Source organism: Ambystoma mexicanum, chromosome 6q, assembly GCF_040938575.1.
Source record: "Ambystoma mexicanum isolate Mex_15411 chromosome 6q, UKY_AmexF1_1, whole genome shotgun sequence".
NCBI classification, from domain to species: Eukaryota; Metazoa; Chordata; class Amphibia; order Caudata; family Ambystomatidae; genus Ambystoma; species Ambystoma mexicanum.
In genome coordinates this window covers 1,466,388,733-1,466,416,217 of record NC_090937.1, presented here as the reverse complement: position 1 = coordinate 1,466,416,217, position 27,485 = coordinate 1,466,388,733, and the positions used below count along the sequence as shown (strand labels likewise).

General features: G+C 49.3%; 1 protein-coding gene across 1 annotated transcript in view; it reads left to right on the top strand.

Moving 5' to 3' along the window:
• The window catches only part of POLR1A (RNA polymerase I subunit A), a 1,786,762-nt gene that overhangs the window by 1,720,554 nt on the left and 38,723 nt on the right, over positions 1-27,485 (top strand). Inside the window, exons 32-33 of the mRNA XM_069632173.1 lie at positions 366-483; positions 4,826-4,990. Of these exons, the coding sequence (XP_069488274.1) occupies positions 366-483; positions 4,826-4,990 (283 nt within the window). The remainder of the gene's footprint in view (positions 1-365; positions 484-4,825; positions 4,991-27,485) is intronic.

Below are 27,485 nucleotides of genomic sequence, written 5' to 3'. Positions count from 1 at the left end.
GGGGGGTATATAATGTTTAATTTCTTTACACTTAATGGTAGTTTCTGTCTCCAAGAAGAGGTACCTATTTGGATTCGCAAAGAACACCTGACCAAACTTGTCAAGGAAGTGATGGAAAATTCTCAAGATTGTTCAGGCCGCTGGCCGAGCAACTTTGAGTCAGAATTAGGGCATTGAGACATCACACTTTGTTTTGTAGCCGTAGCCTTACATGGACCGCGTTAAGAATCATCTGGAACTTGTACACTCTTAGTTATTGAAATGGTGCCCTTTCTAATGGGCTATATACAAATTGGTTGAATAGGGTGATGATGATGATAAAAAATGATTTCATTTCATTAAGCAACCTGCAATCTCGCCTGTAGGTCCTGGACCTCAAACGGCTTTATTCGAATGACATCCATGCCATGGCCAAGACGTATGGAATAGAAGCTGCGCTGCGAGTGATTGAAAAGGAAATCAAAGACGTATTCGCTGTATACGGTAAGTCACGGCTTGCCCATTTGACACCATTGTAGGCATATGCAAAGTGCATGTGGCATCTAGATAAGCAAATTGACGCCATATACTTGACTAGTTGATGAAGATGAATTGTGTAGAATCATAGTTTTCATCATCCTGCCTGTGCTCAGTGACAACTTAGGTATTGCTGCGGATAATATGATTCTACATTCCAGATTGTCATGATGTGGCTTTTCACAGGCTTCTCTATCTGGAAGTAGTAGTACAGCTCTGCCATTGTATTTCATTTTTTAATGACATTTTATTGGTTTTCAATGACAAAAATTACAGAAAGGCCAGAAAGTAATTAGCACAATACCATGCTTCCAACGAGAGACCTTTTTGTCTACTGTTAATTTCCCCCATACACCTCCCCGTCCCAGCACATTCCTATCTGTGCTTTTACCCATGGGGTTTCTAGCCCACAATAACAACCTCTGCATAGAGAGGTCCTGTAAACAATACCACCACAACAAGGTGCTTAACATATATATTCAGTTGCCTTCGCTGGGCCTGGGCACGACCTCGAAGAGTGCTTTCACCTTAAACTCCCACTCCCAAATCTAGTACAATATTGCATCCATTCCCTCTCCATCCCAGAGCTTCCCCCATGGATTGCCGCTGTAATCTTTTCCATGAGATCAATGTCCTTTGCAGTCTCAAACCACTCATTTAGGCTCAGAAGTTCCCTTCTCTTCCAGTGCGTCGCCAAGCATGCCCTAACTGCCAGCAGCAAAATGTGTCTCGTATGAGGCAAGGTGCGCCATTGTCCCTCTTGATTGTCCAAGCCAAACAATATCAACATTGGTTCCATCACGCAATCCCTTCCTTCCACCTCCTTGATCCATCGGAGGATCTCAGGCCAGAACACCTGGACTGTTGGGCATCTCTACCACATATGTCAGTAGTCGGCCCTGTCCCTGCATCCATGCCAACACAATGGGCTCACAGATGGGAACATTCTCGAGAGCCGCATCAGGTCCTACTGCCACCAATGCAACAACTTCAGGCTGTGAAGTTCATACTGGCAGGCCACCAATGTCTTAAAAGCCCTCCTACCCATCAGCCGCCAGAGATGTTCGTCCAGCTCCAGACCCCGGTCCCTTTCCCACTTTTTCCACAGTGCCTCAACCGTTCCCCTAGAAATCTCCACCAGCGCCCTGTAGAGTAACGTGATGCAACCCATCATTGCTGTGTGTCACCCCTTTCCAATCTTTGGGCAGTATCAAGGTGTTATATCCCACCCTCGGCTTCCCATTCTGCCATAGAAAACGTAACATCCGGGCCTTAGCCTACCGTAAGAGGTCCTCTGGCACCCGTATGGGTAGCATCTGGAATATGTACAACACTCTTGGAAAAAAATTCATTTTCAGGACATTCAGCCTCCCCATCCATGTGCCATTGCCCCATTCCACCATTTAATTATACAATTTGTTAAACGGATGGATAATTGGGCCTGCTCAAGTCCCCTCTGGCCTAACTATGAGGACTACCAGGTTATGTAGGCTTTCCAGCTGAATCTCCATTCCTGGGGGCCCCAGTGCCTCCTCATCCCTCTGCCCACCCCCTACAAAAAGAAATAGGACTGACTTTACCTTATTGACTTTAAACCCGGAGAAGCGCCCATACTCCTCCATTAAGGCCAGGGCTGCCGGAACTGAACTCTGTGGGTTCACCAGGTGCAGCAGGACGTCATCTGCATAAAGCCCCACCTTGAATTCCCTATCCCCCACCATGATGCCCTCCACCTAGGGCGCCTACCGCAACCGCTCTGCGAGCAGCTCCATTGACAATGCAAATAGAGGCGGTGAAAGCGGGCATCTTTGCCTCGTACCACGCCTCAAGTTGATGACACGCGATAGACTCCCATTGGACGTCACCGGGGATGAATACAGTGCCCGTATCCCCTTCAACATCCGTACAACAAACCCATATTTGTGCAGTACCCCATAGAGAAAACCCCAGTCTACTCTGTCGAACGCCCTTTTGGCATCAAGGGCGACCAGCACAGGGTTACCCCCTCTTCTTGCCGCAACCTCCATCAAATACAGCATTTTACGTAGTGTATTGGCCCCCTGTCTGCCCTGAATAAAACCCACCTGATCCGAGTGCACTAATCGCAGCATCACCCTCTCCATTCTGGTGGCGAGCACCCTGGTAAAACTCTTCGCATCAACGTTTAGGAGGGATATAGGGCAGTATGACTTACAACTCCTGGGGTCTCTCCCTGCCTTCGGGATAACTGTTATTAAAGCCTGACCAAACGAGGGAGGTGCCTTCCCCGTGGTCCGGATATGATTGAATAGTTTTGCCATGTGTGGGGCTATGTCGACGGTAAAATAATTATGAAACCCTGTTGTGTACCCGTCATCCCCCGGGCCTCCCCACCTTAAACCCCTGAATCGCCATCAACAACTCATCCTGAGTAATTGGCCCATCTAGAGCCTTCCTCTCACCCTTGTACAACAACGGAAGCGGCACCCCCCTCAGGTATCCTCCTCTTCAGCCACCCTTTCTTCCCAATAATGTTGCTCGTAAAACATGGCAAATTCCTGAAGAACTTCCCCAGTGGTGGAGTGCAGGGACCGACCCCCCCCCGTCTCTGCCCCAGCGGTTATCCAGCGATCTGCTCGTTGCCCCATGCAGCCTTGACGCCAGCATTGTGTCCTCTTTATCCCCCTTCTTATAATATCGCTGGCGAAGGAACTGTAGATTGTACACTACCTTCCCCACCTCCAATCCCTACAGCTCCCGTTATTTCTCCTTTGCTAACTGAAGCGTATCACTATCTACCGCCCCGACGCCCCTGCCTCCAGCTTACAAATGTCACCCCACAGCCTCTCTACCAACAAGGTCCTGACCCTTTTCTTGGCTGCTCCCTCCCGTATGAAGAGGCCTCTCCACGTTGCTTTTGCCGCATCCCACACCGTTTTGAGGTCACCCTCCCAATTATTGTTAAACCTGAAGAACTCCTCCTTTGCTGTCCTCATCTCCCCAGCGAACACTGCATACTTGAGGAGCATTTCATTGCAGCGCCATAATGAGTCCCTCATTCGAAGGCCCACCATCGAAATTCTCAAACCCCTCTTATCATGGTCTGACCAACTAATGGGGATAAGCTTGCTACCGATACCCTACCCAGATGCTTCTGCTGTATAAACCAATAATCAATCCGCGTCCTAGAACCATGAGCAGAGGAGAAAAATGTATAGCCTCTGTCCGCCGGGTGACATTCCCTCCACACGTCGACCAGACCATGCTGTGTCATATAACTAAGAAAGCCTACCCTCTCCTATGCTCCCCCACCATCCGGCTGACTGCCTCCCCCACTGGGATCCATGTGCCGGTCTGCCTGCATGTTAAAGTTCCCCCTTCCCCACCCCTCCACCAGTAGCAGGCCAACTATCTGTCTGAGTATCACCCCCATCACTTCCTGCAAAAATTGAAACTGTCCTAGGTTAGGGCAGTAGATCGTGGCCAAGGTCACCTGAATTCCTTCTAACGTGGCAGCGACTATCAAGTCTCTACCATCCGCTTTCCGCAACACCTGCGGATGTCCTTGGCGAATTATCTGGTTGAGTAGGATACCCACTTCTTAGTAGGTCCGGAAGCCCAGAACACCTGCCCAATCTGAGCCCCTGGGATGCGCCTTTCCTCCAACGCCACAAAAGCATCATCTTTTGCACCTCCAATATGTCCAGCCCCCGATTGCGGAATTGTCTGAGCACTGTTTACTGATCCGTGTATTGTGTTTAGGCCTGTGTACGTTGTTCAGTGCGACATTATTCTTTATTTTACATGTCGGTCATTCATTTCTAAATGAAGGCTATGTTGCAAGGAGACGACCTTCGGAGCAGTGCCATAGCACGTGGTCTTTCTTTTCCCGGCCCCAACGCCCTCTTTTCTCCTCATGTTTAGTAGGAACGACCAACTCACATCCATTTGTATCCACTGACGTGGCAAGAATGGGTACCTGATTGAGAGGGTAATGTGTTACTGGTTACTGTGAGTGTTTAATCATTTGTTGTTGTTTTTTAAAATAAATAAATGTTACCCCTTATTTGGATATGTGTGCACATACAATGCTATGTCACTCATCATGTGTGCATTATTGGCAACTGTCTAAAGTTCAAACATATGGGCTTGACATTTGATCAGAAAATAGATTAGTGCAAGGTGCAAAAGCCAGGGCATCCCTGCCCCAAACACTTCCCAAAGTGGGGTTGTTGGTGATGGATAGAGTGCTGGACGCCAGGAGGTACACAAGGGCAGAGGTCAAGGAGGATTCTTTGTACTAAATATTCTGTGCCGCTTCCATTCACAGGCATTGAAGTTGATCCTCGCCACCTCTCACTTGTGGCAGATTACATGTGCTTTGAAGGCGTCTACAAGCCACTAAATCGCATAGGAATGCAATCCAACGCCTCCCCTCTGCAGCAGATGACGTTTGAGACCAGCTTTAAGTTCCTAAAGCAAGCCACCATGATGGGTAAATAATGACCTTCCGCGTGGACTGCATGCCTGCCACTCAAGAATGCGCGCCCCTGCGGCTGTGGAAAATGAAAAATGATTGCATTGAATGCCTAACCGCGGTAGTGTAGAGTAGATCTCAATGAAAGGTGAATAGTTTGAAGACTTGTTGTTTGAATGTTGTTAATTGCTTTAATTCTGCAGGGATTTGATTTATTGATTTGTAACGCGCGGCGAGCCCGGAGGCATCTCGGCGCTCAACTTACATGTTGCACAAATTATGACAGTCAATTACAGCAGGGTATAATAAATGGTGAAATAGGTAATATACAGGAATTACAGTGTACAAGGGGTCATTTTGCGTGCATATATACAGGTATTATAGCGGAATTTACAATATGCAATGAGTTATTTTATGAACATATATACAAGTAGGTCATGTTTAGGCGACCAAGATGGGGTTTTGTTCATGAAGCCACGCTTTAACCTTTCTTTGAAAAAGCAGGTATGAAGGTTCCTCTCTTAGGGCTAGAGAGAGGGCTAGAGGGAGGGCATTCCATTTTTTGGCAGCTAGGACTGGAAAGCTAACCCCACCTGCTTGTTACTGCTTGAAACCTGGGATATTGACGCTATTACATTACATTACATTTGTTATGCGCACTATTGGGCCTCAGGCATAAAAGCGCAGTATGAGAGAGACAATAAAAGACAGGGAACAAAACACAGAAGGACACGAAAAGTAGAACCCCCAGGTGGTAAAAACTAGGGTGCCCCGCAAGAAAGCAGAAACAGGACATCGCCTCATGAGAATGCCTTACTAAGAGTCAGAAAGGTATGATTCCCGAGTCCTATAAAAACCAGATTGGAAAGGTGTCAGAAAAAAAGGAGTGTCTTCAATTCTTTCTTGAAGGCTTGGAGAGAATTATGGCTCCTTAGTCTGACAGGTAGTTTGTTCCAAAGGGAAGGCGCCTTCACATTAAATGCCCCATTTTCTGCCTTTGAGGTCTTACATCTAGGCTGTATTATCAGATTTTGGTTTCCTGATCTGAGAGTATGTTGATTACACTTCTCTTTTATATGGTTTTGTCGATAAGCGGGCATTACTTGTAGCCTGCATTTGAATGTAATAACCAACACTCTAAAAGAGATCTGGGATTCAATGGGAAGCCAGCGAAGAGACCGCCTGGCCTCTGTTACATGGCTGTGCCTGGGAAGTCTGAGAACTACTCTGACCACCCAGTTCTGAGCTACCTGCAGATGTGCTGTTCTTGCTGACTAATGCCCAGCAACAAACTGCAGCAATAATCCAGCTTTGCTCCAATTATTGCCCTGGCAATTGTCTCTGCACTTTCTTGAGAAATCATGGGCCTCAAGTGAGCCAATAGTTTAACATAATATATTATGCATCTGGGCTGTTCTGGTGGGCCGTGTAGATGTGTGGCGTGAGATGGTGTTAGATAAGTAAGTCAGAGCCTGATTGGATAAACACTTGTGAGTCAAAGACCGTGTTTTGTAGGCAATTCTTTGATTAATGTTAAACCATTTTAGCATTTGTCTAGTTTCTGAGATATGATGATTCCTGGTGATGTTTAGGGCTGCTCTAATGAGATGATAGGTTATTCATAACACGCTTAATACCCTGAGGTTTCTAAGCGCAGAACCAGGGATCGAACCTGTGTCGCTCCACGTGGTCTTGCTTCCAAGGCGAGCACGTTGCTGCTGAGCTATCCTCCCGAGACAAACTGGTATTGTTATAATGGTATTGTTTTGCATTGCTTGCATTTTGTTAAGGCTTTGTTGTGATGTGGCAAGGTAAAGCGCATTGCAGTAGTTTAACTTGGAGAGGCCAAGTGCTCTTGCTATAGTGAGGCAGATAGTTGTCAGATAGGGGGCGGCATGCAGTGATATCGGGAGGCACCTCTTCTACATTCCTGACACATTTAATAAAGAACGCTATCGCCATTTGCCTTACCTGTAAGCCCCCCTCTGTCATGTATCTCATCAAAGCTGAAGGCAAATACTGTTGCCTTCTCGAGATGCCCTTCAGCATCTCTCCCTCGCGTCTGCTGTACTCCACTCACAGGAAGACGACCGGGCGGTGTCGGGGAAAGTGGTTCCAGAAGTGAACAATTGACACAAATCTTTGGTGCCTACTTTTTCCCGCTTCTTTTACTGCTCACCTCCTCATCTTTCTCTTTCCTCCACTGTTTGCTCCTTTCACTTTTACAATCGGAGATCTGCATCTAAAACCATATTCCTCCTGTATCTGCTTGCCGTGAACTGCCAACAGCCATGGAGCAGCTCCTTTTGCTGACTACCTCCAACAGCCTCGTGCTTCGTACCACCAGTAAAACCTGTGCCGCCACCTCCCACAACCCGCTCCATGCACACAACCTCCTGAGCCTTTGCTGACCATCTTTCTGTTTTCCTCTTGCAGTCTACCGCCCCAGGAACATCCTGGGATTGTATGTCTGTCCTCCAAAGTGGCTGCCTACGCCTGCACATATTCAGCTCCTCTTTGGTTACCCGTCGCTGCCTTCTGTCCCTATTATTCTACTAGTAAGCACGTCTTGGCTGCTGCTTGACTGACTGGCTGACTGGCCGGCCGGCCGGCTGGCTGGCTGGCTGACTGGCTGGGCGGCTGGCTTGCAGCAAACCTGTTGCAGTCTTCCACCTCCTGATCTGCAGGTACCATTCTTGCGCCTCTCCTTTTGCCTAATGCCTCAACCCCCTCTTAAGGCATTCCGCCAGTGTTACTCTTTCTGGATAACATCTTCCAAAGACCCCTTGCTTCCTAAGATCTCAAGAGCCCCTTTGCTGCCTACCATCTCCAGTTCATCTTTGCTGATTAGTACATCCAGGTCCCTGTAGATGCCTGCCAGATCTGCCACACTCTCTCTGCTTACTAAGGGCCTCACTATATGTTTGGTGGTAAACATGTTGGTAATTCCGTTACCACCACTTTTCCCTCATCGCCAAATTACAAGTTGCCAGCCAAGAGCTGGAGGTAAATCTGGCGCCCACAGGCAAAGAATTGCCAGTATTACCGGCACTGGTATCACCAGCAATCACCCCTACCCCCCACCATGGAGTCCATGGAATGGGTAATTACCACCGTTGCAGGCATCTTGTAATAGCCCGATAGTTCCAGGATATCGGGCACTGATAATGCTAGGTCTGTCTGCCGATATCCTGCTGTAATTACCGGCAGGGTACCGGCAAACTCATCATGGCCCCCTTACATTTTGCGACTATCTGCCACTTCAGAATCCCTACCGCTGGAATGTTAAAGTCCATTGCAGTCTTTTACTAGAGACCCCGTGCTTCCCATCAACTCCAGCCTCTCACGGCCTACACATTCTGGAAACCTCCTGCTTGCTACTTCATCTGGACTCTTCTGCTTTATTTCTAATTCTAGCACTGTGGCTGATTTGCACAGAGGCACTGGCGTAACAGCCCCCCCCCCCCCGCAGCCCCTGCGGTACGGGGGGGCCCCACCAGCACATGTCCTGGGAGGAGCCCCCACTTGTAGAAAAAAAAAGATACATATTTTTTTTTTTACAATATTTTTTTTTCTTTTTGAATTCACTCTGCATTTATAGAGAAATAATTTCTGTAACAGAAATCATTTCTTTCTGAAGGCAGAGTGACCACAAAAAGAAACTTTCTTTTCGAAGTCCGAGGGCTGCGCCCTCCCCATGGCATGGAAGACCCTAGGCTGGAAGCCTCCATGTCATGGGGCAGGGGGGAGCCCTATGACTTCAAAAAGAAATAGTTTATTTTTGAAGTCACTCTGCCTTCACAAAGAAATTATTTCCGTCATGGTTCGGTCCTTAACAGAAATAATTTCTTTATGAAGTCAGAGTGACTTCAAAAAGAAACGATGGGGCTGGCCACTAGGGGGCGCACGGATGAGTCGCCTCTCCGTGTGAGCGCTCAACACAGGGTCCGGAAAGTGGCAGTGAGCCCCCACTTCGAGACCCCCCCCAGAGTTGGTTTTTGAGCGAGAGACGTGGGAAGGTGTCCCCCCCGGATGAGAGAAAACCCGGAGAAAATCGGAGGCGGCATCGTGGTGAAATCAATACCGGCGCTCTGAGGCCTTCGGCGCGGCGTGCGTCCTGCGGAACTTCCAGTCCAGGCCTGCGTATACGCGGGAAGAGTCGCCTTCTGTGACTGACCCCGCACTTTTCTTGGAGCTCCGTGAGGAACCTGCTGTGCACTACTGCTCAGTGTGGCTGGGAGCCCCCTCTTGGGGCTCGCTGACACCCCCGCCACGGCACGGTAAGCGGATCCTTCGTCCCCCCCTGCAACGCGGGGCAGCTGTCCACTGCTGATCTTTGCCGGCCTGCCCTCGGCTCATCCTCCCCCCTACCTACCCTCCAGGGGGCCCCTCTCCGGTGCTGCGGAAACAAAACTCGAGAGGCCCTGGTGGCATAGTGTCCGTATCAAAAGCTGGCCCTTCGCGCTGTCCCGCGACCGCGGGTGCTAACGTTACATCGATAGGAGACCGCCAGGACATTTTTCACCCGCTTTTGGGTGCCGCCCTTCATGGACCCTAAAACCAAGTTGGCGAAATACACGTTTTCACCAATTGCCAGATCCCCAGGGCCCTCCTCGACTCCTACAATGTCGACAGCAGGATCCGAGGCTGCCGCGACCAAGGCGGATGTAGCTGATTTGCTTGCCGAACTGAGGGGTATGCGAGCAGATATTGGTAACAGGATAGATAAGATCACGCAGAGGATGGACAAAATGGACGACAGGCTCGAGCAGGTTGAGCACAACCAAACATCTCTGAACGTACTGGAAGCACAGATGGATCACCGCATTGCAGACATATCGAACAGAGAAGACGAATTGCGCCTTAAGGTCGACGACCTCGAAAATAGGGAGCGTCGTAACAATATTCGAGTCTTTGGCCTTCCTGAGAAAGAGGGTGAAACCGAACTAGACCTGAAGCAATCGTTACACACTATCCTGAAGCTCCTCTACAACGATGACTCAGTTGACGCACCTAAAATTGACCGAATCCATAGGGCTGGAGGTAGACCGGGGGCCCCGAGATCGGTCCTGGCTCGATTCCACAACTACGCGGACAGAGCACGAATCTTGGAAAAGGCCAGAACCGCCCCACAATTGTCCTTGGAGAACTCCGCCATTTCTCTCTACCAGGACTTGTCATCTCTCACACTAGCAATGAGAAAAAAGTGCTCTCTGATCACGAAAATGTTGAAAGACAAGGGCCTCAGGTACCGATGGGGGTACCCATTCTCCCTCACCTTCGAATGGGAAGGCTCGACATTGAGACTTGTCACGGAGAAGGACATTGCTGATTGTGCTTCGGACCTGATAGGCTCGCCGGAAGGTGCCCCCTCTCACGAGGATCAAGGAACATCTGGTGGTGAGTGGAAAATCAAGGCTTCACGGCGGAGGAAGATCCCAGGTTCCAGGAAATTCAGAAAGATGAACACCTCCCAGGACATGGAACACTGACAAGGTGCCTGAAGCGCTTTGGCATGCCCTTGGGTAAAAAGTAAACTGGGCAAATTACTCTGCCGAGGGGGTCACGAACTCATGCATAAGAATCAACCTCCTGCTATGAGACTTCCATAGATGACCTGCAGGCCAAACTGTGTAAGGTCACTTTTCTCCAAGTGTGAGGTATCTTTAGCTCTGTGTGTCTCAGACGCTCGGTATGTGATATGGCGTAATACTCACTGTGCCAGCTCCTGGGGGATGGTTGATGACTCTGTTATTGGATTAATGTTATTGTTAGGTGCACACAAAAGTTGGGGGCTCACTGATATATGTGACTTTATTATGGTAGGACCGCCTGTTCTGCGGTCTCCACTGGTGGTCCGAGTTCGGCTGGGTGATGTTAACCTGGGCGAATCGGGCGCCAAATGTGTTGGGGAGGGGGTGGTGGGTGGGGGAGGGGGAGGTTGAGGAACACACACTTTGCAACAATCTTGATCCAAAAGATATGCAGACGCACCTTGGCCACACTGAGGTCTATGGTAGGCACTGGACGATTTGGTCGTCGGCCTCCGTGGGATTTTTTGGGATCTACTCTTATAATGACGACCCATGCATAACGATGGCCGGCAGGACATGTGCCGTGGCACAGATGGAATGGCCGCCCACGATCACTAATTACACCTACGATGGCACTCGCACCCCGTAGGGACACATTACGCATTTGCACACTCAACGTCAAAGGCTTGAACTCTCCCACAAAACGATCAATGGTGGCCAGGGAATTCAGAAGATCGAACGTAGACATCTTGTTCCTTCAAGAAACAAGATACCGGAGGGGTGAGGAGAGAGCCATCCCGTCACGGGATATTGGCCTCGCCTACTGGAGCTCGGGTGGGTATATTGAAAAAGGCAGGGGTGGGAATTCTGGTTCGCAAATCCCTCCGAATGACAATTCTTGACATATGGACGGACACTGAGGGTAGGGCGATCACGGTTGTGGGTAATATAGGGGGCATAACAATCACTCTGGCCACGCTTTACGCACCCAATCAAGGGCAGAATCGTTTTCTTCACAAAATCTCTGAAAAGGTCTTTAACATGGCTAAGGGTCACACGGTCCTGGGCGGGGACTTTAACACATGGATGGACAGCTCTATTGACAGGCAGACCAGGGCCGACGCATTAGACCCGCCCAACACTCGAACTGAGGCTGAAATCAAGTCTACCCTTCATCTTTATGGCCTTGTAGATAGCTGGCGACATCTACACCCGTTGGACAGAGGTTTTACCTTTCACTCCCTCCCCCACGACACACTCACACGCATCGACTATATCTTTCTCTCCAACGATCTTCTACGTGTACTGCAAGCTGCCACTATATACCCCTCCGCATGGTCAGACCATGACATGGTTGCAATTGATATATCTTGGGATGAGCTGTCACCCCGCAACACCAAATGGAGGTGTAACGAATCCCTCTGGGCTGACCCGGTCTTTAAGGAGACCTTTGAAAATGAGATCGAGCAATTCTTTCCCACTAATGATACAGGGGAAGTAGGGAAGGTAGCTGTGTGGGAAGCAGCCAAGGCTACCTGGAGGGGAATCCTTATAAGGGAAGGGGCCCGAAGGAAAAGGGAACGTGCCCTGATAGAAAGGGGCATTAGGGAGAAGCTTGCTGTGGCTCAGAACTTGGCGCAGACCACCCCGTCTGACAGACCAAGGTATTTAACTGAAGCTAAACAACTCAGAGAAGAATTGAGGATTCTTATCGCTGGCAAAACAGCCCAAACCTTACAGTGCCTTAAGCAAAAATATTACGAGAAGGGGGACAAAGCAGATGCTCTGTTAACAGCTCGCCTCCGTGAGCGGAGAGATGGGTCGATCGAATTGAGAGGACTGACGGCACTCTAATAGATACGACGGTCACGTCCCCGAAGGACATACAGGAGGCATTTGCCTACTTCTACGAAGATCTATATATGTGTGACCCCCCTCCCTCTGTAGGAAGCGTAGACGAATATCTTGAGGGAGCGCGTCTTCCCACCCTCACAGGTGCAGAGGCCGAATCCCTAGATACTCCGGTCACTGAGGAAGAAGTGGAGAGTGCCATTAAGAGGCTAAAAATAGGGAGAGCCCCAGGGGATGATGGATTTACACCGGGTTTCTATAAAGCATTTTCTACCCTCCTTGCCCCCTTCCTAGCATCCTTGTTCAACCATATTTTCAATACGGGTCAGGCCCCCCCATCCTTCACTCAAGCCCTCCTGGCTGTAATTCCTAAGGAAGGTCGAGACCCCAAATACTGTAGTTCTTATCGACCCATCTCGCTTCTTAATATCGACGCTAAGGTGTATGCTAGAGTCATTGCGGCTCGACTCGAAACATATCTTCCTAGATTGGTACACTCTGACCAAGTTGGCTTTGTTCTTGGCAGGCAGGGGGCAGATACCATGCGGAAAACACTCCACTTACTACACGAGGCACAGGGAATGAAGGGGGACCCATCTCTTTTATCGTTGGATGCTGAGAAGGCTTTTGATAGAGTGTCTTGGGACTTTTTAGAAAGAGTGTTGGTATCATATGGGTTGGGACCGAAACTCTGCCGCGCCATTAAAGCATTGTACACCTCCCCCACGACATCGGTGGCGGTGAATGGAGGATATTCACGCTGGTTTCCCCTTGAAAGAGGTACGAGACAGGGTTGCCCATTGTCAGCAATATTGTTTGTGATGTCCCTTGAACCATTGGCGCAGAAACTAAGAAGTGACGGTAGAGTTAAGGGTATCACGGTGGGAGACAGGGAGTACAAACTAGGGCTATACGCGGATGATATTTTGCTTCACCTGACCGACCCCTTAGACTCGATCCCAGCTGCGCTTGATATAATTGAGGAATACGGTGCACTGGCTGGCCTAAAGATCAACACAAGGAAGTCAGTCCTCCTCCCGATTGACAAGAGTAGGGATTCCGAAATCGTACGCTTTGCCCCGCTAGGAGTCCAAGTCAGCCTTACTACCCTTCGCTACTTGGGCATTAATGTCACCCGCGACCTTGACTCCTTATATGAAGCTAACTTCCCACCACTGTCACATGCTTTACAGAAAGATAGCCAACGGTGGTCCAAGCTCACAATCTCCTGGATGGGCCGTTTAAATGCCATAAAGATGGTCTTTCTCCCTAAGATATTATATTTGTTCCAGATGCTCCCCATTAGGATGCCCCCGGAATTCTTCATCGATGTGCGAAAAATGTTTTTGTCCTTCCTGTGGCAGGGCCAGAGACCTAGAATTCCAAGACCCTTACTCCAGCTCCGCAAAGACAACGCGGGAGTGGGCCTCCCGGACATGGAAACGTATTACAGGGCGGCGCAACTTAGAGTTCTTTTCCCACACTTTAGGCAACGTTCGGAACCCCAGTGGATAGCGCTGGATAATTATCACCTTCGTCCCTTTATTGTGCCCGAATGGTTATGGGTCCCCAGATCCCAGTTGCGTGAAAAAGTCAGATCCCACCCCATCTTGGGTACGTTATGGGCAATTTGGAAACCAGGCAGGAAAATGATGGGAGTCACGACGTGGCCAGCTCCCCTGGGTCACCTTTGGTCACCAGGGATCCGAGACGCAATCCCAGAACCAGGAAGCTATGAAACGTGGTACCAAGCGGGGCTGGAAAGAGCGGGCCAATTATGGCGCGACGGGACCTTTGTGACCGTACAGGAGCTCCAAGAGGCGCTTGGCATAGGCACGCTTTCAGTCTTCCTGTATCTGAGGCTCAAAGGGGTAATGACAAGGTCAATCTGGAAGGACCAGCTGCAGAGGGATCTTACCCCATTTGAAATGATCCTTGATCGATGTACGGGCTCCAGTGGTCTGATAAGCGCTATGTATTCGGCCCTGATTGAGACTGATATCTCGCCCTCATTGGTGCTTAAGGGCAGGCGGGAAGCAGATATGGGCAGACAAATCTCCGAAAAGCTGTGGCTAAACATCTGCAGACGCACTGCGAAATCCTCAATATCCTGCCAGTACAAACTGCATGCCATAAAACTTTTGTATAGATGGCAGTACGACCCGATCAGGCTTGCCAAAATGTATCAAGGGGTTAGCCCATATTGTTGGAGGGGCTGTGGGAAGCGGGCGGGTTACTGGCATATGTGGTGGGGGTGTACCATGGTCCAGACCTACTGGTCAGAGGTTCTTAGCTGGATCAGGGATCTGGACGATGAAGAAAGGGTGCAGCAGCCAATGTTTATCTTGTTTGGTCTGATCGAAACAGGGGACAAAGTTGTAAAAGCACCTAGGATGGTACAAGGTCTGTTGATGGCTGCACGAGCCTGCCTCACTATGGTGTGGAAGAGGGCCAAGCTCCCTACTAAAACTGAATGGCTTGCGGTTGCCCAGACTCTCTATAGGATGGACTACCTAACCGCCGCTTTACGCGGAGATCTTACTGTTGTCGAAGGTGCCTGGTCCGAGTTCAGAGCCAAACATGCCTTGTAAAGACAATGTGTGCAGTATATTGTTGCGATTCGTGCCAATAACGATAACAAACGAAGATTTTTGCTGTGGCGGACCCTTGGATCATGCTATGTGTCCTGGTCGGATATCATATTTATATTAGAAGCTTTCTGGTGTTGTCTCATTGTTTAATGGTGTTTCTCAATCACGTATTTGGAGATAATAAAGAGAGGGGGGGGAGGGGGGTGAAACTGGGTTTTGTTGATCTTATTCATTATAATGTTTAATGTTCAGGAACTACTCCACATGATATGTGAAGATGGTACTTGCCTTATATGCTCCCTTTACTTATTTACTGGAGATTTTGGATGTAAGTGACTGTTGAACTTGTACAAAATCAATAAATCTTGAATTTAAAAAAAAAAAAAAAAAAAAAAGAAACGATGGGCCTAATTACGGGTTTGGCGGTAGCCGTGCCGGTGCTACCAGCAGGTTGCCGCCGGACCTGTAATGATTTACCAGCGGCTGACTTCTCGGTAACACTGGGGGATTACAACCCCGGCGGTCTGGGAAGTCCGGCGCCAGCAATTGGTAAGTCCCCATTTCCATAAAGTCCTATCGGACTCTATGGGAATGGGGACCACAGAAGCTTACCGGCACCGTTGTTTCCAGTCCGGCATAGTTCTAATTAGGCCCAGTTTCTTTTTGAAGTGTTAGGGCTTCCATCAACACCATGATGTGTGCGTGTGTGAGTGTATGTTGAAAGGGTGCACACTTAAATGTATTGGTGGCTGCCTGTGTGAGTGTATGGTGAAAGGGTGCAAACTTTAATGTACGGGTGTCTACCCGGGTGTGCCTGTATGGTGAAAGGGTGCACACTTAAATGTATGGATGGCTAGGTGTGCGTGTGTGTATATGGTGAATGGTGTGTGTGCTTGCGTTCAGGGGCGCAACAAAACCTACATTTCAGGGGCTAACCCTTCAAATGTTGGGAGAGGCGCTAACTTCACGGGAGGTGGGGGAGAGGCAAACTTTGTTTGGGGCATCTAATTTCTTTACGCATTTTAATGAGACTATTCTAGTGCAGCTTCAATGTTACAAACAGTTAACTAAATGCTTTATGTTAGTAATTGCTGGGTTCTTGTTAACAGCGAAACCCAGGTGGTGTTTAACATCTGTGTCCTGTTCTGTCTGGCAACTGCTCTGAAGGTCAGCCTGGTCGAGTCTACATAGCCCAACATTTCAGGGGGTGGGGGTGCTGAATCCCAGTCAACTCAATGGTGTTGCCTGGATTACGTATTGGTGATCTTCATTGTTCCTATCCCTATTCTTCCTCGTCCCAGTGTTTGAGACAGTACTTGTGTATAAGGCACTCTGCCTCATACACAAGTACTGCGATGAAGTAGATATGCATGGAGGTAATGCCGGATTTAGCTACCTGTAATCTTCATTACTCCTAGTCCCACTCTTCCTCATCCCAGTACTTACCTGTGAGGCAAGGAGCCTCAACCGTAAACTTTGGGGCAATGAAGAGGGACGTGGAGGTAATTCTGGGCCAAGGAGCTGATTTTGGAGGTTTGGATGGGAGGAAGAGGGAATGTGTGGGGAGCGGAGGGGCAGGTTTGTACGAAAAATCATAATGGCTGTCAATGTCCAGGCTAAGCAGGCATGATATGTGGTATTAGTGGCTAGAGAGGCATTTTGGTGAGTCATTCCTCAGTTTGGTATGTCTTTTTTTTTAACTGGGCATTTCTGATAAAACAGTCCTGCTCAGTGAATTAGCTGGCTAGACTGCCATTTTGGTGCTGCCTGTCTAGCCGTTTCTTACTGCGGCATTGTATATTTTCTGGGCATCTGTGATCAAATGATAAGATATGATAAGTCATTTATAATGCGCCTGCATACAAGTGTTTCTAGGCGCGACAAGACAAGGGATGGAAGATAGAGGGAGGACAAGACAAACAATCTTACTAGGCCTTGTGTCATTCAGATCGTGCAAGTGCGAGAACGAGAAGTGCAAGGAGAAAGGGAGGGGGAAGTGCAGGGGAGAGGGGAGGGAAAAACAGGGAAGCAATGCTCTGGGTAAGTGCAGCCAGGACAGCGCAGCTCTGGGTAGTGGAGAACAAGGGACTGTAGGGTTAGAGTTACAGCCCCTAAGTGCATGGTAGGCCCAGAGGCAGTACAAGTGTGGCTGATCAAGAAAGAGTCTGGACTCAGTGAGACTCTAAGGGTAGCCCAGCAACCAGTCGGTACAGCAGACAGGTAGGCCAGCAGGGGACGGAGAGAGAGAAAGCAGAGGAGAAGAGGAAAGTTTTGAGCTGCTTCCAGAACTTCGGGTGGTCTGGCTCAAGTTTGAGAGGGACAGGGAAGCTATTCCAGAGGGAGGCATCTGCAGAGGAGAGTGATCTACCCTGCACTCTCTGCCTGGAGAAGCGTCTAACCCTTAGAGAGTTGTAGGTAGCTGAGTGAAGGCTTGAGAAGGAAGATATTTTGGAAGAGAGCGTTGCATGTAGTGCGGGCCCTGGGCCCAGAAAGCCTTGTGGACAATGCAAAGGGTCTTGAACTTGATATTTGCAGCAACTGGGAGCCAGTGGAGAGATTTCAGGGCTGGAGAGATATGATCCCTGTGCTTGAGGCCAAGGATAAGTCTCGCAGTCCTGTTCTGGATTATTTGCAGAGGCTGGAGAGTAGAGGAAGGCAGATTGAGAAAGAGGCTGTTGCAGTAGTCCAGCCTAGAGAGAACCAGGGCTCTGGGGACAGTGAGCTTCTGTGGGAAAGTGAGAAAGGGAAGAGTCCCTTTGATGAGGAGCAGCTGGTAGTGGAACTTCTTGGCGACGTCTGAGATGTGAGGAAAGAGAGAGTGGAGTCAAAGATGACACCAGGGTTGTTTGCCTCACAGGAAGGCGAAGGAAGAGGGCCCGAGGCGGGCGGCCAGTGTGAGAGGGGGAAAGCAGTGGCAGGAGTGCAAATGAGAAGGATCTCCATCTTACTGACATTAAGGCAGAGATCGTTGGAGGCACACCAATCCTGAATCGCGGATAGACAGTCAGGAATGAGCGAGAGAGGAGAGGATTCTGAGGGAAGCCTGAAGGAAAGCGGAGTGTCATCTGCATAACACTGAAAGTTAGAGGAGAATATAGAGATCAGATGGGCCATAGTTGCCACCCAGCGGTTGAGAAACCAGAGTGAGAGGATGAGCAGAGAGAAAGGGACCAAGTTGGACCTGGGAGGGGCAGTCCAAGAGGAAGGAGGTCAGCCACTCAAGGGCCTGATCCGTAATGCCCAGTTTCTCATGGAGTCGATTGATCAGGATGGCATGGTTGACCGTGTCGAAAGCAGAGGAAAGATCAAGGAGGATGAGGACAGAAGGAGTGCTGGAATCAAGGTTAGAGAGCAGATCTTCACAGGTGTTCAGGACAGCAGTTTCTGTGCCTCTGGTAGCTCTGAAGCCAGACTGATGGTTATGGAGACAACCAACGGATTCAATGTGTAGAGTAAGCTGGGAGATGGCCATCTTTTCGAACAGTTTGCCCAGGAAAGGGGTGATGGAGATTGGGGTAAAGTTTGCCGGGCAGGCAGGATCGGCAGACAGCTTCTTGAGGAGTGGGTGCATAAGGAAGTGCTTAACGGGAGAGGGGAACGTTCCAGTGGCGAAAGAGTGATTACAGAAATCGGTCAAGGCTAGAGCGAGGGTGTCAATATGGTTCTTGATGGTTCTGGTGGAGCAGGAGAGCACCTGCATGGCATGGCATTTTTAATAGCAAAGCATTAATGTTCCTGTGCACTGTTGGTGACTTGCATCTATTGGATTGGTGTTACCCTACAAAACAATTGCAAACGCTCTGGCTTTTTAGCCAATTTTTCTCAGTGTGTGCTGTAGCAGGAGAGCACCTGCTTGGATGACACTTTCATAGATCGGACTTGTCTAGAAACCTTGTCATATTTTGTCAGGGAGAAAGGAGGAAGAGAGGTAGAGATGGCCAAAGGGGGGCCGAGAGAGGGAGAGGAAGAGGAGATGGAGGACAGGATATCCTGAGTTTTAGCGGAGAAGTGAGATGACAGAGCCATACACAGGGCCCGGGAGGGAACAGGAGAGGACATATTTTCATTGTGGCATGGCATTTTTAATAGCAAAGCACTGTTGGTGACTTGCATCTATTGGATTGGTGTTACCCTACAAAACAATTGCAAACACTCTGGCTTTTTAGCCAATTTTTCTCAGAAAGTGTGCTGTATATTATATTAAAACACATATTTATATCTTTCTCGTAGTGCAGTGTGTGGCATATCCCTTCAGAAGCATGTTCGTGCGTATTGCGCAAGTATGATAATCTAGGCCGGCACACAATGTGGCGCGCCCCTTGATTTGTTGCTGAGTTGGGGGGCCCCCTCAACATGGTTCGCAGGGGGGCCTCCACATTTTGTGTTACGCCACTGCACAGAGGTGGAAGTGGGCGGGAACGGTGCTCCTATACTTTTTTTTTTTGTTAAGTTTCACCATTCCTATACTTTTATTTTTAAAACAAACCATACTGGAATGGTTTAGTTTTAAAATAGAAGTGTAGGAAGAAGTTGATGCTTGCATTTCAGTGCACTGCACATTCCCATAAATAGTAGGCGTATTTGTTTGGGGGTTTGGATTGTGTGCGGGAGGGGGCACAGCAATGGGGTTTGTGGGGAGCAGGGCAGACCAGCACGGAACATAGTTCCACTACTTCTTTTCGTACACTTCGACCACTGGATTTTCATCTTTTGCTGCTTCCTGTGGACTACCACCACTGGCTTCCTCTACATGCTGCCTGTCATTGTTGCTAACACTGCTCTGTTGCCATCTATATATGGCCACGTCTGCCCTAATGTCACCATATATTCGACTCCCAGTGCCTGCCACCTGTTTTGGATGTATCCACCCGACTCCTGCTTTCTCCTTCCCACCAAGGACTGCTCCTGATGGTAACACGTGTCACTGCAGTCCCCAGATTTTGTGTATTAGTCACAGTGGGAGCTCAAGGAATTTGAATTGCCATTGAAGGCTTTGGGCTATGTGATTTGCTCAATGCAGTGGGTCCATAACAGTGTGACTAACGTTGTAAATCATAAAAAGTATGGTTTAGGAAGTGAAGCGAAAAGGATCCACGAGACTACGTCAAGAAGAGAACACATTCACAACTCTACATGTGCGCTTTGCGGTACCTATAGTCGAAATAATATTGTAGGAACCACCTACATTTCCCATATGCCAATCTGTTATTTAATCTTGCCATCCATACATTATAATGATAGGACGGAAAATGGGCACGATAAATGTCAGCACTAAAGGTTATATTTCTATAGAGAATCCTCACCTTTACTACCGCTACCTACTCCAGAATTACAGTTACCTGGCTTGCTGAATTTATTTTTTTGTCCATTGACAGAGACAAATGTTGTCTTGGTGCTCGGGGAGGTTTCTCCTACGTGGGTTGGTCCATTTTTGCACGGTTTTCCTTGCAGTTTACACCTCTTCCCAACACATTTGGGAAACTAGCCCCTTCTCATTTGTTATTCTGCGTGGCCCTTTTTTAGGCTTTCTCTTCATGGAAGAGACCCTTCTGACCATTCCCCTTTTTTAAAGTCCGTGTTAAGGTTACCATGAAAAGAATAAGAATGCCGCTGTAAGTTGCGCCTGTGTCAACAAGGTTTCTTCAGCATCGGCTCACATGCTTGCTTCTGTGTACAGTAGTGCTCAGGTTCCTGTCAAGACAAGCCACGGAATGTGCGAGACATTGAAGCCTTTCTCGTCTATATGAGCCCTGCGATGGGCATTGTCTTTGGGCATTTTCGAGATCACCCTTTCTTGTGGATTGTGTAGGCTCCTATCTGTTAGGACTTTCCTAGACCCTATGTTTAGGGTTCAGGACGATCAACCAACACCTATGTTGCAGGGCATCTTTGTATATGCCAGACCCCCAAAGGGGTAGGCTTAGTAGATCGGTCAAGGCTAGACTCTCAACAGCGCAGCAAGGTATTAAAAGATGCAGCGTAACATGCAGATCCTGATTCGGCTAGATCTCGATTGGACTGAGGTGTCGACCTGCCTTCATAAGTGCCTGACGGGCGTGGGGGATTGGGTGGGCCTTAATTGGCTAAAGTTGCATGGGGAAAAAACTGAAGTGCTGATGGTGGGCTCTCCTCCTGACCCTTCCCTCTGCATTTCAACCTTTTGGTCTTCCTCCTTGGGTTCTCTCCCCTTTCTGGCTGTGAAGGTAAAGAATCTGGGAGTCATTATGACAGCCACTCTATCAATGGAAGCCCAGATCTCTTCTTTTTGCCAGACTAGGTTCATCCATCTGAAAATCCTTTGGCAAGTCTGTCACCTTATACCACCTCCCTTGCGGCCACTGGTGGTGTCGGCAATGGTATCCAGTCGATTGGATTATTGTAATTCCCTTTATCTTGCTCATCCTAAGGGACTGATCCTTCGACTGCAGCGCCTTCAGAACTTTGCAGCTCGGATAGCGATGGGGGCCCCGTAGGGTGTTGATACTTCCCCTGTCCTCCGTCACCTTCATTGGTTACCAGTAATCCAACCTATTGAGTTCAAAACACTCTGTATTGTGCATTGAGCGCTCCATGGGCAGGGGGCGGAGTACCTGCGCTGCAAATTCTCTTGCTATCTCCTGAACAGCTTTTTGAGATCGGAGTCAGCTGGTTTGCTTTGTGTACCATCATTTCACCGCTCCCGATTGAGTGGACAAGCTTTTTCTGTCGCAGCAGCACTGCTATGGAACAAGTTGCCAGTTGAACTGAAAATGATCTATAACCCTCTGGCCTTTAGGAAAGCTTTAAAAACACATTTTTTTTTTAACTATGATGGATAATGCTTTGGGTTCTCGGGCTGTAATCAGGGTTCTCCTTTCCTCTCTAGTGCCATGATGCCCCCGGGCGACCACACGCTTTACAAGTAGTCATAACATAACATAACATAACATGCAATGACACACAATGAGAGGATGCCCACACAATACATACCTCAAAATACTCTTTATGTGGCTGCATCAGAAATGGAAAAGCAGAATGTTACAGGTGAGTAGCTTTTTAGGATAAAGTTTATTAGGGCTGGGACTTTTGAGTTGGGGTTTTTAGAACATGAGTCAACCCAGTGCTTTCAAACAGTGCAAATTGAATAATAATGTGCTGTAATTGTGGTAAAGTGCAGATATCAAACTGGGGCCACAGTCATCACAACTTGCAGTTGTGTGTAGCTTGTACCCAATGCTTTCCAATGGGCCAGTGTTGTTCAATGCTGAAGGGAAGAGAAGTCAACAAAGACGTGCCCTGGTTGTGAAGGTTAAGAGTAGACCAGCTAAAGAGGATGATCCAAGGTCCCTGGGTGAAGTCGCTGAAGCAACCCAAAACTCCTGGGAAGGCAATCCTGCTCCCACCTTCTCCCGCACTACCAGGATTTCTGGGAAATTGGGGATTTCACCCCCTAAGTCTCCTCTTTCATCCCTCGTCACCTCCTTTTCCCAACCAACACATTACTCCCTTGCAACGTCCACCACTCACACAGACAGACACGCAAACACACAGCACAGACATTTAGCCACTCCCCCATCCCATCTGTTCCCCACCACAAACATTCCTACTCCTCTCCCACACAGACACTCACAAACCCCAACAACACAAAAAACCCTTACCTCTCACTCCTGCGACTTCCCTCGCCCGGCTGCACCTGTCAGCCCCTGTGCGCACTCATGAACGGTCTTTCTACATTGATCTCTTTTTAATATGATAATTACAAAAATATGTATTCATTCAGTACCTTCACAGGCATAGTAGTTCCGAAGCAGGTAAGATGATGCTCTGGCAGTCAGGTTTTAGAGACTACCTAGGCCTGGTCCGTTTCAGGCGAGTCAATGTCTTAGATACAAAGTTAGCTGTGCACTAGCTAGTATGTGCTTTTCAGTGGGATCAGGAGTCCTGAAGGTGAGGAACTCAGTTGTGCACATTTAATCAAGGTAAAGGAGCACCAGTGAGGTTTCCTCTGATCTGGAGTTAGGTCTGAAGGGCACAGATCCCTAAGTTATTTGCCTTCTGTCAGATTAGTTCCTGCTTCCTATACCCCATCATGATAATCCTGGCTACCTTTTCCCAAAGAACGACACCCACCGGAGATGGAGGTAAACCACTGCAGTAGGAACTCAGCAATAAAATAATACTCTGCTCTGACTCCTTTCTCCCAGCAACACCTAATGTACAGAAGGGTGGGTGGTAGGCAGGCCTCCAGATGTCCCATGCTCAGCCATTCATAACAGAAGAAGAATATACGCCAGTGATGAGATTAGTACATGGGACCTTCATGTCCTTTTGCTGAATGAGGTTCGGTTTGTTTGAACGTCTCAGGCTTCCCAAGGCCAATGTTCCAAGTCAAAACGCATACTTGGGGTGATCAGCTACTGCACACACAAGGTGTTGATGGAGCATATTCTTTTTTTTTTTTATAACTCTGTTTATTGAGTTTAAACAACACAACTTAAAGGAACAAACATGGATGAGACATGAATCATCGGTATGCATAGGATGAAGACAGCATGGCAATAATAACAACTATCATGAGCCCCCCGGGTCATGGGTCGCGGGACGTCAATAGGTCGAGGCCGGCAAACAGTGTCAACAGTACTACCAGTGTACCCCCACCCGCTGGTCTCAGTGGAGATCTAGCCATTTTCCCCATATTTTTCCAAATTTACGGGGGCAGCCCCGTGCGTTATAAATCCGGCGCTCTGTGGCTGCGCACCTGTCCAGTTCGTTGCTCCAGCGGTTTAGACTCAGTGGGTCGGCGGATCCCCAATTGGCTGCGATAAGTCTTTTGCTTGCCCCCAACGCAATTGCCAGAAACAGTTTCTCATATTTAGATAGATCTACTTCCCCCCCAAAGCCCAAGAGCATCATCTTGGGATCTCTAGGGATTGGTGTCGCCAGAGCGGCTGAGATTGTGTTAATACAGTCCACCCAGAAGACCTGTATCACCCGGCAGTCCCATATCATATGGTAGAAGGTGGCGAGTTCGTTTTTGCATCGAATGCAAGTCTCGTCTTCTATTCCACCCCATCTGGCCATTACGGCGCGTGAGTGGTATGAGCGATGGAGGATCCTCAGCTGTATTAGTCTGAGCTTGGATTCTATGCCAATTTCCCTGGGGAACATTAGTGCTTCCACCCAATCCTCAGGTTCCAGGGGTCCTACGTCCCTTTCCCACTTTGCTTTGAGCCCGTCAAGCTGTGCCGCCCCGAATGAGTTAAGGGCCTGATAGAGGGTGGAGATGACCTTAGAGGAGATGCGCTGCGGGAGGACATTGGTCTCAATGGGAGAGCAGGGGGGTATGATCGTCATGTTAGGGAATTGGGTGCGGATGGCGTGGGTCAGTTGCGCATGCCGAAACCGGTCCATGGGTGCAAGGTCGAATTGTTCTCGCATAGTTTCAAAGCCCAGGATGTGCCCCCCTTGTATCACATGTGCTAGTGTGTGTATTCCCTTCGCTTGCCAGTGGTCAAAGGAGCCCATTTTCACTATTTCCGGGAGGAGCGCGTTGTGCCATATGGGTTGTGTCAATGTTGGCTGTCCTTTCCAGCCAATTAGCTTGTGCGCGTCCTGCCAGGCGCGCCGGATGTGGTGGGTCATTTTGGGCAGCGCTGGGAGTTGATCGTGGGTGGCATAGAGGATTTGTAGCGGTGTTAATGGGGCCATGGACTCCAGTTCAATGCGGGTGTGCGGCAGTGTGTGGTCTGCATGCATCCAATCATTCACCACCCCTATCTGTGTGGCCAGGTAATAAGTGCGTATGCAGGGTAACCCGATGCCTCCCTCCCATACTGATCTCTGGAGCGTATCAAGGGCGATCCTGGATTGTTTCCCACCCCATAGCAGTGTGCGCAGGTTCTTGTCAATGAGTGCGAAGGTTTCTCGAGGGATAGGGAATGGGGCATTCTGGAGGACATATAACAGTCTGGGGAGGGTCATCATTTTGAATAGTGCGGCGCGGCCCATTAGCGAGAGAGGGAGTGATTGCCAGTGGGGGGTGTCTCTATTAAATCGCTCAATTACTGGTTGAAGGTTAAGTTGGAGGTACCTTTCGAGTGTCGGATCAAGCCGTATACCGAGGTATTTAAGTTCCCTAATAGAGACGTGGTATGGACAGGTCTCTGGGATCGCTGGCTCGCCACCCTGAATCGGGAAGAAGATGGTTTTGGCATCATTGACCTTTAGGCCCGCAAAGCACTGATATTCTCTGAGGATGAGGGAGACAGCCGGGCACGAGATGCTCGGGTTGCTGAGGTATATGAGCAGGTCATCCGCATAGAGCGAGAGGCGATCTTCTCCCCCTCCTGGCCAAGCAAAACCGGTCCAGTTGGTGCTAGCTCTAAGTTCAATTGCCAGCGGTTCGATGGCCAGGAGGAAGAGGAGTGGAGATAGCGGGCATCCCTGTCTCGTACCCCGGCCCAAGGGGAACGATTTTGAGGATCTGCCGTTGACCCTTACCGTGGCCTCCGGGGATGCATATAAAAGTTTAACCCATGATATAAATGTCTGCCCCAGGTTCATCCTAGCCATGATCTCCCACAGGGCATCCCATCCCACAGAGTCGAACGCTTTCTCAAAGTCCACCGCCAGGAGGGCGAGTGGGGCAGGTATTTCCTTTGCCCTGGACAGTGCCAACTGGACTCTGCGTAAGTTCATTCGGGTTGATTTATTGGGCATGAAGCCGCATTGGTCTGGGTGGACAACGGTCTCAATAACCTGCAGTAGTCTGTTAGCAAGTGTTCTGGCGAGGACCTTTGCTTCGCCGTTAATCAGGGATATTGGGCGGTAGGAGGCGCATTCGTCCGGAGGCTTCCCAGGCTTGTGTATGACTACTATGCATGCCTTCCTGAGGTCCGGGGGGAGTGCTCCTAGTTCCCTGCTGCGTAGGAACATGCGGTGCATGTGGGTTGTTAGCATGCCACCAAGGTATCTCCATGTCTCTGTCGGGAACCCATTGGGGCCCGGGGTTTTCCCGGGTTGAAGCTGCGCCAGCGCCTCTTGCACCTCGGTATCAGTGATGTCCGCATTCAGGAGATCCGACTGGTGCTGGGGGAGCATCGGGATCTCGATTCGGTCGAGGTATCGTGAGGGTTCAATTGACGGGTTCTCGGTGGGTGGGGAATAGAGATGTTTGTAGTAGGCGGCGAATGCCTCCACTATGTCAGAGTCCTCTGTCAACAGTGTTCCATCTTGAGATCTGATGGCTCTTACGTGTCCCCTGCTTTGTTCGCGTCTCTCCAACCAGGCTAGAGTCTTGTTAGCTTTGTCGCCCCGTTCATATATTTGGCTCCGGACTAATTGGTGCGCAGTCCGTGCGTTATCTAGTGATAGATTGCTGAGGGCGTCTTGTGCCGTGAGCATCGCTTCCTTTGCTTCTTGGGTGCTTTGAATTAGGATTTGTCGTTCACACTCCAAGACGCGTGCTTCTGCTTTTCTGATCTCCCGGACTTGGCGTTGTTGGTAGGCGGAGACCGCTGAAATCGCCTCCCCCCGAAGGACTGTCTTGTACGCCTCCCAGATCGAGATCGGGCAGTCCACGGAGCCCTCGTTGAGTTCAAAGTATTCCACAGTCTTTTTTTCCAGCTCCTCAGCAATTTCCGGGAGACGCAGATGATATGTGTTTAGGCGCCAATTACGATCTGGGCGGCGGCAGGAGTTTTTGATGGTTAGAAGGAGCGGAGAGTGGTCTGAAATTCCCCTTGCGAGGAATTCAGCGTCGAGAAGCCTGTGGTCTATGTTGCGGGGGACGAAGGCATAATCAATCCTGGAGAACGATTTATGGACACCCGAATAGAATGAAAATCCTGTCTCGTCTCCATGGAGTGAGCGCCATGTGTCTGTTAGTCCCATGGCCTCGGCGAATGCAGCGAGCGGTGTGGAGGTGGGGTGTGTTCCAGATCTCCTATGGGTTCTATCGGCTGCGATGTCCATAACTTCATTAAAGTCCCCTCCAATCACCCACGTATCGGCTTCTTCTGCCAGGAGCAAACACTGTAGTTCGGAGAGCAGTTCTTTCGTCAGCGTGGGGGGGGCATAAACTGCTGCCAGGCCCCATTTCTCACCCCAGATGTCCGCTAGCAACACCACATAGCGGCCCCGGGGGTCTATCCTGGCCTTCCTAACCTGGAGAGGGACACGCTTGTGGATGAGTATCATTGTGCCCCTGGCACCTTTCGTGAATCCGGCATGGTAAGTGTGTGAATAGTTGGATCTTTTGAAGAAGTTGGTGTTTGTGCCTATCAAGTGCGTTTCGTTTAAGAGGGCAATATCCGGCGAATGTCGGTTCAGGTACTGGAGTACCAGCCTGCGCTTTATGCTGGAGCCGAGGCCGTTGACGTTCCAGGACAGTATGGTTACCTTGTTGGGGTGCATCTTATCTGCGTGAGACCTTCTGGTGGGGCGTCTGGCAGGATGAGTGGCATTTGCACTTTTTTTGGGGGCGTGTGTCGGTATCTTCTTAGGGGAGACCTCCAGGGGCCTTTCCGTACTGAAATGCTTGATGACCGGCAGACCATC